Raw genomic sequence first — 12,795 nt, forward strand, 5'->3', positions numbered from 1 at the left:
CAAACGTTGACGCGCACGTCAATGACACCGGAGGCATCGGGATCAGCACCGGCGTACTTGGAAAAAGTGTGCTCCTCGAAGAACCACACGGACTTGGACATCAGGCCGGCGGCAATGAGATACAGCAGGCAGGTGGATATGACAAAATACCAGTGGAACGACATGGCGTTACCTGTGCGGTAAATGGCGAAACCAATGATTGCACCGCAGATCAGACCGATGATAACGGGGAGGGGGATAGATTTGGCTGTGGCGCCCAGGGACACGCCTCCAACAAAGACAACGGCCTCAAGACCCTCGCGCAGAACCGTGAGGAAGGGCAGGTGGAAGAACAGGTACTTCTTTGAGAAAATCTTGATGTCGAACCACTTGCGCCATCCAGTCTTCTCGGACTGCTTATCCATGAGCGTCGACAGCTTTCCGCGCCATTTCTCCTGCATGCGACCAGAGCGCAGCATACCCAGACCCATGACAGTAATCATGATGGTGGCAATAAGACAGAAAATACCCTCCCACAGCGCCTCCGTTTTTTGCCACAGATCGTTGGCAACCGTGTAGAAGACTCCAATGAAAACCGCTCCGATGATCAAACAAATTAAGAACCCCACTGCCGCTCCGATCCAAATGTGCTTTCGCGCCCGCTTGTACGCCTCGGGCTGCGTCTCAAACATCTGCTTGCTGAAGGACAGCAGCACCGAGATGATCATACCCGCCTCAATGGTTTCGCGAAAGACGATGAAGAAAATCGCGACGTTGAATACGTTCGCCATCTTTTTAAACTGTGTACTGTTTTAGCGTGTGTGTATATGTTGTTTTTGGGGGGTCAATTAGGGATTATTAGCAGAGGCTTGTTTAAAATAAAATAAATATAAAAATTAATAAGGACTCGAGGGTAGACAAATTATAAAGTGAAACTTTTTTAACCCGACTTCAGGTTTATGCCGAAGGAATAGAAAATATGTAAAAAAAATAATAAACAATAGGGAATAAGAAAAAATGGTAAAGAAAAAAGGCAGCGAGTCGAGCGTGTTGCCTTTTAAAAGGGGAGCAAGCGTAAGGCAGACACAGTGCAGTTTGTTAGCAGTAGTCATTTTTCCTCTTGTGGTCCAAAGTCGCAATCACTGCAATTGCCGCTGATGCCCGAAAGAAAAATACAAGCAGCCATTGCGGTGGTGGCGACAAGCACCCTTACTGCTTATTGGCAGTGCAGTCAACAAAAAACAAAAGCAAAAGCAATATCGGTGTGTGGATAAGCCGAGTTCATACGCACAACAAGCACATATGCCTGGCAGACAGAGAGGGCGTATCGGCAAGTAGGTATGCAGGCCAAAATTCCAAAAAAAATTGAACCCGGGCGAATTTCTCAATTATTATTTTTTTGGGCTCGACAATAGGGAAATACACTACCGGACAAATATAGAAATTACTCTTTTTGGTGAGAAAGGAAGGAGCGGGCTATGTGTAAGAGGCCGTGGTAAATTTTTTTTTGCACAATTGCCTTGTATTTCTCTGCTTCTTTCAAGGCCGGTCATACTGGACGCCTGTAATGACCATCGGATATGCCGGTATCAAGCAAAAGGAAGCTTCTCTGAAGAACATTGCATCGCACCACATGTGTGGGTGCGCTATTTTTTTGCTCTGTCAGATAAAGATAAGCAACAATGCAAATGAACAAATGACCTTCAGCGGACGAAATACAGTGGAGTGCGGGTTTTGTTGTCGAGGGAATATCAATAGTAAGCGCTAAATCAGAGAAAATAATGTCGATCTGCGCACATCCTTATCTGTTCGTTCAACATGGAAAAAGCGATTAAAAAGGTAAAAAAAATTATCACGTTCTATCACGCTCCCGCGCGCGCTCATCACCCCCAAACTTTTCTTTATCTGTTCGAAAGAAGTTTCCTCTTCTCCATATGTGCAATTTTGCGGACAACAATATTAATGAATACTGGGGGGGGGGGGGGGTTGATTATTATTCCAAATCGAAACATCAAAATGCTTGTATTCTTCTCACAAATCCATTTTTGTAATTGAAAGCCGCCAATTTGGGATGGCGTTATTGCAAAATTTATTTATTCAGCTAGGATCAGATATTGCGCGAAAAAGATGGCACAAAGCCACATCCGTTAGGCCAATAATAATTACTCTGCTCCAAAAAAACAGCGAGTCATTTATTTCACTCGATTTTATGCTCGCATATTTTGACACATGAAATTGCGAGCTGCATTGTATACTCGCCCGAATCATTGAAACTTATTAAACATCCGATCCCCAATGCTCGAATTCATATAACAACAAAAAGAATATTCCACAAAGTATGTGTTCCTTTAGGAATTTCCGGCCAGACAGCCTTTTTCTGATTGACGACTGGACCAATCGGTGCACTCACAAGATAACACCAAACGAGCGTGCTCATGCGAATCCACGCAATTCCATTCGCGCAAACATAAGATATTCACTACAGTTGATGTCTTGAAATAGAAAATTAACTGCAGAATTTAGCAAGCGGTCATAGATATAAAGAAATACAAACTCGTTGGCGGTAAGTCCGAAAATATACGATGCACTTTCCCTCCGATGACACGACCGACTGACCGGCCGGATTGAAGGGCACAGCATATCTGATGAGGAGTGTCCAAGGGAACAATCGCTTTCTTTGGTTTTTTTGGATGGGGGTTAGGCGAGGGAACGGGCAAAAGATAAAGCGCTTTCTTGCGGGTTTTGGTGTTCTCCGTTGCGACATTATACACTTTACGCATAGGTAAAAGATATGCGTAAAAAATGTCGACGGGGCCAGTGTCAAATTCACTGCGCTTGTCAAATGACTGAGGAAAAAAACATTGCTTATCCATTGTTTTTCTCGCTAAGCACGCCTGCTCAAATTACCGATTCATTTTTTTCGGGAGCGCACGATCGTTTATCCTTATTCATAACGAACGCTCAAAACTTTTTTTACTCTCGTTGTCTCGCGAGTATAAAGCCAAAGTCGCCGCTGGCCCACCGTCTCTCTCCCTGTCAGTATTTTATTTTATTTTTACTCTTTTAACTTGCTCTTGAGGATACAACCATCAACCGGCAATTTATTGTTTTCAATATTACTTTTTTAATTTACTGTTGTTTTTGTTGCTTGAAAGCAAAGTTCGTATAGCCTTTCGTTGTATTGACTCTGCTTACTTTTACACATCGTATTTTTTTGTGGATCCGAGCAGCTAGTTTACACACGCCCGTGTTATTATTATTACACTCTTTTCTCCTTTGTCTCCAACCAACAACATCGCCTAATTTCTTTATTACTCATTTCCTCACCTACATATTATTTAGTCTTTAATATTATTGACATTTAGTCAAGGCCACAAAATACTTTAGACGCGCTTTATTCGGTTTTATCTCATTTAAAACAAGATGCTCTTCAAGTCGCTAGCAGGCCTTGTGCTGGCCGCTGCGGCGGTCGCCAAGGACGTCACATACTACTGGGACATCGGCTATGTCACAGCTAACCCAGACGGCAAGCTGGAGCGTCAAGTCATTGGCGTCAACGGTGTATGGCCGCCGCCACCCCTGCACGTGTCGCTGAACGACACACTGGTCATTGAGACGCGCAACTCGCTGGACACGCCGACCACGCTGCACGCTCACGGCATGTATCAGAACGGCACCAACTACATGGACGGACCGTACATGGTCACGCAGTGCGGTATCCCCCCTGGCGGCAACATGACCTACCGTATTCCGATTATCCAGACCGGTACGTACTGGATTCACGCGCATTTCAGCGCGCAGTACGTCGATGGTATCCGCGCACCGCTGATTCTGCACAACCCCGAGGAGCCGCATAAGTACGACGAGGACGTGGTTCTGACGCTCGAAGACTGGTACCATGACGGTGCTGCGGGCCTGCTGAAGGACTTTTTGAGCTGGAAGAACCCCGGTGGCGCTGAGCCCGTTCCCAACGGCGCGCTGATCGGCAGAGTCGGCGGCGATGAGCTGTATAAGCTCAAATTTACGCCTGGCAAGACGTACCGTATCCGCCTGATCAACATGTCTGCGCTGTCCATGTTCCATTTCTCGATCGAGGGCCACAAAATGCGTGTCATCGAGGTTGACGGTGTTGACACCGAAGAGCACGAGGTCGGCAACGTCATTCTGTCTGTCGCCCAGCGCACATCGATTTTGGTGACTGCCCTGGAGACGGCTGATAACAACTTTATCTTCCACGCCGACATGGACACTGACATGTTTGATTCCCTCCCCGATGACCTCAACTACAACTCGACCGGTATCATTGAGTACGCTGCTGATGCGCCCATCAAGCGCGACGACGAGATCGACTGGTCGCCGTTCAGAGACATTGATCTGGTGCCGTACAAGAAGGAGGCTGCTCTGGGCTTTGATGTCACCTACAACCTGGACGTGTACTTCAACCAGTACACTGACGCGCTGAACCATGGTACGTTCAACAACATCACCTACGTCATGCCCAAGGTGCCCTCGATGTTCACGGCGCTGACCGCCGACGAGGACATCTTCAACCCCGCCATTTACGGCCCGCAGACCAACGCGCATGTCGTCAAGCACATGCAGGAAGTTCAGCTTATTGTCAACAACTTTGATGCCGGTAACCACCCCTTCCACCTGCACGGTCACCACTTCCAGCTGATCGAGCGCGGCCCGGCGCCCTATGACTCGACGTACAACCCACGTCCCAAGACCGCTCCCAGCCGTCGCGACACTGTCACCATTCCGAGCATGGAGTATGTTGTGTTGCGCTTCCGTGCCGACAACCCGGGAGCATGGCTGTTCCATTGCCATATTGAGTGGCATATTGAGGGCGGCCTCAATATGGTCATCATTGAGGCCCCCGATCTCATGCAGGAGCGCATCAAGGTGCCGCAGCAGATCATTGACCAGTGCGCTTTGGCTGGTATCCCGACCTCGGGAAATGCCGCCGGTCGCAGCGGACTCGATCTGGAGGGCGCGCCCGATGGTCCCTACTTGTACCCTCTAGGCTGGACGAGCAAGGCGAAGGGTGCCCTGGCGGGCTGCATTTTGTCTGCCATCGTGGGCTTTGTGACCATCGTCTGGTACGGATGGAGCTCGCAGCGTACATACAAATCGGTGCCCACCTCTGAACAGGATGTGCACCAGCCTTCGGGTGAACTCAATTACAGCCGCGATTAGAGCCGTTAAAATTAATACAATCTATTTTTCATAATACAATATCCACACTATATTTTATTGCGGCTTTTCCGATAAGGAAAATATGTGGTAAAGAAAGTGTCAACAAGCAGAGTAATGATAATTCAATGGCAAAACTTTTTTTTATAAATTTTAAACATGAAAGAAAACTTTATTTTTTATGTAAAAAAACGAAAATATATAAAAACAATACTATTTACTTCATTTGATCCAGCAAGTAAAGTAATTTAATAATGCTAATAAGAATCGCGCAACTTTGAAGGCCACTAAAGCGCCGACAAGTCCTACAAGTGCCATCAGGTAATTGTCGCGGGTGTCGTCAGACATTTGGCGTCTGGAGAACTGATTTGTTATTATAGGAGGCTCGTAGTCAGTGGGAAGTGCATAAGCAAAACCAAACATGAACATTAGTAATATTATGAACGAGTTGAAGTTAAACATTATTGGTAAGTTTAGGATGTGTACAAATTGATGTGGTGTTCCAGAGACAAGCGAGTGTAAAAATCAGATAAAGTTGAGAGGGCTGAAGATAAAAGGTTATAAATGAGTGAAGCTACAAGGTTGCTGTTTTTAAAGTTTGAAAAGTAATGTAGGGTAAGGTAAAAACGTGTAGGGATAAGTGCAAAAAATGTAAACAATAGAGAGTTGTAGCTATTGTTTTAATGTTTTCAAAACGGATTGATATATGGATTGAAATGAAGTGAGATGAGGGGTATAGATTTTGGGCGTTGGCGTTTAAAATCCGAGAAAAAGATAGATAACTAATTCAGTAAGATAAAGAAGTCAGGTAAAAATGAAAACTGATTTATGTCTTAAAACCGAGAGAGAGAGAGAGAGAGAGAGAGTGTGTGTGTGTGTGTGAAAAAGTTAAGTGAGATAACGTCAAGTAAAAAAAATGAAAAATGATTTGTCTTAAAACTGAGAGCGAGTGAGAAAAAGATGAGAAGTAAATTCAAGTAAAAAAGTAAAATTTTGTTTTGTCCTAGAGCCAAGTATATAGATTGCGGCAGTTAAATTTGAAAAGTGAAAAGTGAAAAGAAAAACCAAGGTTAGTTTATAGAGTTTGAGCTGTAGAGCTGTAAAGTTGAGTATATGAAGTAAAGTAAAAAAGTGAGATTTTTGCTGCTAAAAGTCAATAAACGAGATGAACTATATAAAGTGCAAGTCGATTTAGAAAAAAAGTCCAAAGAAAAGTGTTGAAAATATGGAAGGGAGAGGATATGTGCAGATAATTCTTTTTTTTTTTTTTGAAAGCGTGAAATGTAGGAATAAAGATTATGCAAAATACAAAATGCAAGAGATGCGAATGAGAGTTGTGATGAGAGGCGGATGGGAGTGATGATTGTCGTAATGATTTTGTATTTTGAAATTCCAGGGTCCAGATGGTTCCTTTTATACCAATTTAAAAGATATCCTGCTACACTTAAAAAATGTTTTTATTATATATAATTGTAGTCGAAATGTGTGGTGTGGTATCCCAAATGACCTATTTTTAGATAGGCTAAGGAACGGCGGTACCTTTTTCTTTCTAACCCCTCCCAAAAAATTACAAATAGAAGGGGGCACAGGATTTGGCGCGCCAATTAAAAGGAATGGCAGCTGGATGCGCCTACAAAGCAAGCCAGTATTTGTTTTCGAGTGTGACGGACAGGGGCCTTTCTAAACAAGTTTTTTTGTAAAGACAACTGGAATTGCACAAAGGACAGAAGAGAAAATGTTTTAATTGTAAGGGAAAGCCAAAAATAATTTGTAAAAAAAATGTCTAAAAAAACATGTTTTGTTTGTTTCTACACACACAGAAAGCCCCAGCTTTGTCTCTTCGGGTGCCTAAGCAAACGAGTCGCTGAAATTAAAAAAATCCAAAGTGCATAATGGTTTCTTGGAACTGCTCGGAATTGGATTTTCTTAAGCGTTTGTCCATTTTTAGATACTTTCATTATGTGAACGCGTCGATACAGAATTTAATAGAATTGAACAGAAACTTTGAAACCTTGATTCCAACAAGAAATCCTACAAGCGCGGTAATTGCGACCAAGTGATTGTCCCGGCTCTCCTGTGTTAAATCCCGTCTGGATATCTGCGGCGCCAATGTCAGCTTGTCCGTGGGCAGCGCAGCAATTGTGCCAAGTGCAAATGAAATTAGCATGCAGCTAAGGAGTTGTGGGGAATGCATGGTTATTAGAAAACAAAAAATTAATGCTTGGGCAAAAGGAAAAAATAAAGTGGCGGAATTGAATATAACAGGGTTAGTATGTTTAAGAGAAATACAAAAACAACGAGCAAACGGCGCCCTATTTATTTGTATTTACCAACATACTAATCCATAGTTGTAATGAGCACTGCAAGTAAAGAAAATGCTTCATCAGGAATTTACAACGGCGGTGTAAAAATAAAGTCAGCATACATGTGCATTTTTTGTTGACTGGGAGGTACGCTCGCACAGTCAATCAGCATTCCGTCTTTGTCTGCTTCTTTGCAATGCCACAATAAAACAAATGTCAGAAGAAATAGGGCGTGGGCATGTAGCTCTGCCTGCTGCTGTTAAATTGACAATAATTGCGAGAGCAAATGAAATGGTGTTGCGATAATTGTCAATACAAAAGTGTTACCAACACGAGTTTCTTTTGGGATTTGGATCTGTACCCGCTGGCACCAATAGAAGAATGGATCTACGCGGCCACCCTCATTGAATCCCCACATGTGTAGTGCTGACGTCTATGACTATAGCCGTGGCTTGGTTGTGCCCCCCCTCCCCGTCCGTGCAACATGCTTGGTTGATTCCCAGCGCCAACCACGTCTCACACTGGTTTGTTGTTCAATATCAATGGCATTATGGATTCCGCAAAAAAAATTAAACGACAGCCACACAATAACGCCAACCGCAAACATACAAGTTGCAGGTGATTATTGATTATTCAAACCACCCCGATTAAGTAATTAATCAAATCTTGGTTGTTCCAAGACAGCAATCAGTGCCCACATTTCCCTTCACCCCCACTCCTGCTTCTGCTTGTCCATGCCTTTTTTGGTTTCTGTAGTTCGCGATAGTCCCCCTCCCCCCTTGCTTTGTCCCCTGCTCAGTATCTTAGCCATCAAAGCAAGCAGCCTAGAACATACCCAAATGGGGGGTCCGCAATGATGGGAGCAAATACATGACAGGCCGCCCCAGGCCCAGCTTGGCCGATTTCTGTATCTCTTCCCCACATATTCATAATTTTTCTTCGGGTGTATTCACTCGCATGCGTTTGTACTTACTATTCCATTACCACCTTTCTAATATGCTAAACAAACTATACTCCTTATGTATGCCCCGCAGCGGCGGCGCCAGCGACAGCAGCGAGACGCCCGTGCACAGATACCCGTCGACCATCGAGCGGGGGCTAACAGACTGCGCACCGCCCAATGTGGGCACTGTGTACGATGCCCTGCTGTACCGGCTTGGACAGGAGCCCGATAAGACAACAATGGGGCGGCGGCGCGTGCTGGGCATCAGCGAGCGCACAAGCCCCGGCAGCAGCGGCGGCGAGGGCTCGGGCAAGAAATGGAGTTATTTCCGCCTGAGCGACTACGAGTGGATGACATACCGCGAAATAGCGCAGCTCACCCGCGAGATGGGCGCAGGGCTCGCGCACATTGCCGGTGGCTTGGCAGGCGCGCGCGTGGCAATCTACGCGCCGACGTCGCGCGAATGGACGCTGTGCATGCTGTCGTGCTACTCGCAGGCTATGCAGGTAGTCACCGCGTACGATACGCTGGGCGACGAGGGCGTTGTGCACGCGATGAACGAGGCCGAGGCGCGCGTGGCGTTTGTCAAGGCCGACCAGATGCCAGTGCTGGACCGCATTGGCAGCCGGCTGCGCACAGTCACGGCCATTGTGTACTACAGCGACTTTTACGGGATGCCCAAGGCGGCCGAGGCGGCGCTCGAGCGCGTGCGGGGCAGATTCCGGGTGCTTGAGATCGCCGAGCTGCAGCAGCTCGGGCGGCAGCATCCGCGCGACCTGCGTGTGGCTGGGCGTGGCGACACGGCGCTGGTCATGTACACCAGCGGCACGACGGGCCCGCCCAAGGGCGTGCTGGTTGCGCACGGCGGGCTGCTGGCAATCTGCGGTGCCATCCACGAGCTGGTGCCCGAGTGCATCGACTACGAGGCCGACCGCGTGCTGTCGTACCTGCCGCTTTCCCACGTGCTTGCGTTCTTCGTCGAGACGTACTGCCTGTACTCGGGTATCCGCATTGGCTACGGCACGCCGCGCACGCTAACCGAGGACAATGTCGAGGGCTGCCTGGGCGACCTCCGGACGCTGCAGCCGGCGGTCATGCTGGGCGTGCCGCAGGTGTGGAACACGATGCGCGCCAGCATCCTGCGCCAGGTGGTGCGCCGCCCGTGGGCAGTGCAGCAGATCTTCCACGGCGCCGTCGAGCTCAAGACGTGGCTGACGTACTATGGGCTGCCCACGGGGCTGCTCGACCGCGTGGTATTCCGCCAGACACGCCAGGGCACAGGCAGCCACCTGAAGATTGCAATCACCGGCGGCGCGCAGATCAACCAGCACGTGCAGAAGTTCATTGCCGCGACTATCTGCCCGATGCTCCACGGGTACGGCCTGAGTGAGGCCAGCGGGCTTGTGTCTGTGCAGGTGCCCGGCGACGTCACGCTAGGCAACATCGGCCCGCCGGTGCCATCGGTCGAAATAAAGCTGGTAGATGTGCCCGAGAACGGCTACTTTGCTCGCGACGGGCGCGGCGAAATCTGGGTGCGCGGGCCGTCGGTATTCCAGGGTTACCTGAACAACCGCGACATGACGCAGGAGGTGCTGACCAAGGACGGTTGGCTTAAGACCGGCGACATTGGCGAGTGGACGCCGCTGGGCCAGCTGGCCATTGTTGACCGCAAGAAGAACCTTGTCAAGCTGGCCCATGGCGAGTACATTGCGCTTGAGGCGCTCGAGTCCGCGTACAGCAACTCAAAGTATGTCAGCAACATCTGCGTCTGCGCCGACGCGCGGATGACTCGGCCATGTGCCATTGTCAACATGGACTCGGCTTCTATTGCGCACTGGGCTGCCGAGGCCGGCATTGCGTATGGGTCCGCCGCTGAGCTAGCTACTAACCCTGACTTTGTCGGGTTGGTTTACGACGACCTGGCGGCCGCCGCGCGCCAGAACAACCTCCGCAAACAGGAGCTGCTTGCCAGCATTCTCATCGACCCCGAGCTGTGGACGCCCGAAAACGGCATGCTCACTGCTGCCAGCAAGCTGAGGCGCGCAGACATCCAAAAGCACAACGAGAAGCGGCTGCAGGACATGTACGCGCACATGTAAATTAATTGAAAAATAAATGTAAACGAGACTTCATTCACTACTCTTTGTTTATTTCAACCATTGAAGCATAAATGTAAAAAAATTGGGGGTTAGAAAGAAAGACTTGCTATTTTTTGCTTTACACTCGCTGAGCTACAAAACGCACACAATGACATGCGCGCATATTAAAGAACAGAAAAGACGACGACGACATGCTGCAGTCAACGCGCAATTAATTTTACATACTTCATTTGGCCAAAACATAAGTAATACCACCACTCGAGTGTCCAACGCTATGCTCACTTCACTTCACCTCGGTTTTATTTAATATACACTTTTAGCAATATATACGCACATCAGCCAAACAATATGTTCAAGTTTCTTTTCATCATCGCGTTGAATTTTGCATTGGCAGTTGCTACTGCCATAAATTACCCGACAGGTCTCTACAGGCGCGTCATTGTCGACAGCGCTGAAAATAAATCCAATTCAACGAATGATGTCAGTGCTGGGCTAATAGCCGGAGTCACTGTTGCTGTCATCTTGGGTCTTCTTCTTCTTTCATTTGGTGTCACATTCCTGATCTCTCGCTATAGCCGCAAAAAGGCTGCCAACATTAACAAGTAGATGGGAATAATAAGCGCTAATACAGGCAGGCGGACAATATTTTCGATAGTATCAAAGAAATATTAAGGCTTGTCGCATGTGTAAGTGTAAATGTGAGTGTGTGTTTGTAGCTTTCTTCTATTTCTTTGCTTTGTATTTTACTTTTTGCAAAGCGTATAAAAAAGGTGAGTAAAATGTGCGACTTTTTTTCAAAGGGCCAAGACAACACGGTCAGTTTTTGTTTTTACATTGATGCGAAAATCATCTCTTGCTTCTATATTATTTATTCTCATTAGCATTAAAATTTTTATTCAATACTAATCAAATATCTTTATTATTCACACAACCATGTCGACCCTACACACCACACTCGCGCTTCTCATGTCATTTGTAGTTGCTGTCATGGGCTATCCAGCCATTCATACAATCTACGAAAGGCGCGCCGTTGATGGTTTCAACTCCATAACACAAACACAGGTAGCTGAAACTGGTAGCCCTACAGACACGGGAAACAAAATCTCTGGAACAACCATTATGTGGGCTGCAATTGGGTGCGGACTGGGTGTAGCGTGCTTTATGGTTTTTCTGGGCTGCTTCAAAAAGGTCAACCAGTTTCTCTGCCCTTGTTGTTGCAGCGGGGACAAAGAAGAGCACAAAAACTAAAAAAGGGTTAATAGAATCATGTCCAGTCAATAATAATGGCCAGAATTAACGTCGGACTATATTTAATGTGTGCGCTAATTTGCACAAAAGAAATAATATTATGTCACGCTTTTTTCATATCATTATTTTTAAATATATGCAATTTGTGTGGCTTTTTTTATTTAAATTTTTGCCCAGAAAATCAGCAAACAAGGAATTTCCGTTTCCATATTGTCTGTCTGCATTCAACTTGGGATTTGAAAACATACATTGTCGTAATACAACCAATAAATTGTCGATATTTTACAATAGCGCGATCACACTATTGTGATGACTTTGCAAATGTTAAATAAGTGTGAAAACAATGAAAATTCGGATTTAGCGTTTTCCCAACAACCTTTAGTCGGTTGAAAAAGTTGTAGCACCTGGCGATCATCTATATGAAAAAACGACTGTCTCATATTTATAATCCCTTTTACTTTACTAATGTTTAATCTATACATTTTATACGCGTTCATATATTTATAAACATAATGGATTCCGACCCGCACGTATGCAGTAAATGCAACGCATCGTTCAAAAACGAAAGTGATTATTACGTCCATATTTTTGACTGCTATTTAAGTATTTCCAGTTGAATGTCTAACCAAACGCACCTGATTACTAATGTGGTTGTTTCTCAATATCCCAGCACAACAGCCTTAAGTATTTTTCGGAAACTATAAATAAAAATGACATACAGCGGTTAGGTTACTTTATTAGATTAAAACATAGTAATAAATAAATAGTTTGTCCACACATACCCAGTGCACAAAATAGCAGCTATTAAAATGGCTTAATAAAACTGCCCATTGCGGTTGCTGGAGCTCAAAATATCGGGCAGCAACATCAATAATCACCCATCCCTGATCAAGTTCAATCTATAAAACTATTTTTAATAAATTTACAAATATTCACTTGAGATATTGCTTACCACAGTTTGTCATTTGAATATCATTACCTGCAAGATGCCATTTGATAGTTCCATTTTTTATTGTTGCAATAGGCA

The 12,795-nt window shown here is 45.9% G+C and overlaps 3 protein-coding genes across 3 annotated transcripts; 2 read left to right on the forward strand and 1 right to left on the reverse strand.

The window, feature by feature from the left end:
* Positions 1-6,976: 6,976 nt before the first annotated feature.
* Positions 6,977-7,516, reverse strand: BX661DRAFT_190398 (uncharacterized protein). The gene has a single exon (XM_051537643.1). It carries the CDS (start codon positions 7,367-7,369, stop codon positions 7,133-7,135), a length of 237 nt encoding a protein of 78 aa, XP_051388504.1. The 5' UTR covers positions 7,370-7,516; the 3' UTR covers positions 6,977-7,132.
* A 3,245-nt stretch (positions 7,517-10,761) lies between these two features.
* On the forward strand, positions 10,762-11,366 carry BX661DRAFT_190401 (uncharacterized protein). The gene has a single exon (XM_051537644.1). The coding sequence runs from the start codon at positions 10,869-10,871 to the stop codon at positions 11,124-11,126; it is 258 nt and encodes an 85-aa protein (XP_051388505.1). The 5' UTR covers positions 10,762-10,868; the 3' UTR covers positions 11,127-11,366.
* On the forward strand, positions 10,762-11,840 carry BX661DRAFT_190402 (uncharacterized protein). The gene is made up of 2 exons (XM_051537645.1): positions 10,762-11,290; positions 11,500-11,840. Exons 1-2 carry the CDS (start codon positions 11,203-11,205, stop codon positions 11,766-11,768), a joined length of 357 nt encoding a protein of 118 aa, XP_051388506.1. The 5' UTR covers positions 10,762-11,202; the 3' UTR covers positions 11,769-11,840.
* Positions 11,841-12,795: the final 955 nt, after the last annotated feature.

Source organism: Kickxella alabastrina (assembly GCF_025024165.1).
Source record: "Kickxella alabastrina strain RSA 675 chromosome Unknown BX661scaffold_67, whole genome shotgun sequence".
Classification (NCBI taxonomy): Eukaryota; Fungi; Kickxellomycota; class Kickxellomycetes; order Kickxellales; family Kickxellaceae; genus Kickxella; species Kickxella alabastrina.

What these genes read in the sequence shown, in the direction of transcription:
- BX661DRAFT_190401 (XM_051537644.1), top strand. Translation starts at nt 10,869, where the DNA reads ATGTTCAAGTTTCTTTTCATCATCGCGTTGAATTTTGCATTGGCAGTT.
- BX661DRAFT_190402 (XM_051537645.1), top strand. Translation starts at nt 11,203, where the DNA reads ATGTGTAAGTGTAAATGTGAGTGTGTGTTTGTAGCTTTCTTCTATTTC. An exon ending in TTGCAAAGCGTATAAAAAAG is followed by an intron (nt 11,291 to 11,499) that starts GTGAGTAAAATG and finishes TGTCATTTGTAG; the next exon opens with TTGCTGTCATGGGCTATCCA.
- BX661DRAFT_190398 (XM_051537643.1), bottom strand. Translation starts at nt 7,369, where the DNA reads ATGCATTCCCCACAACTCCTTAGCTGCATGCTAATTTCATTTGCACTT.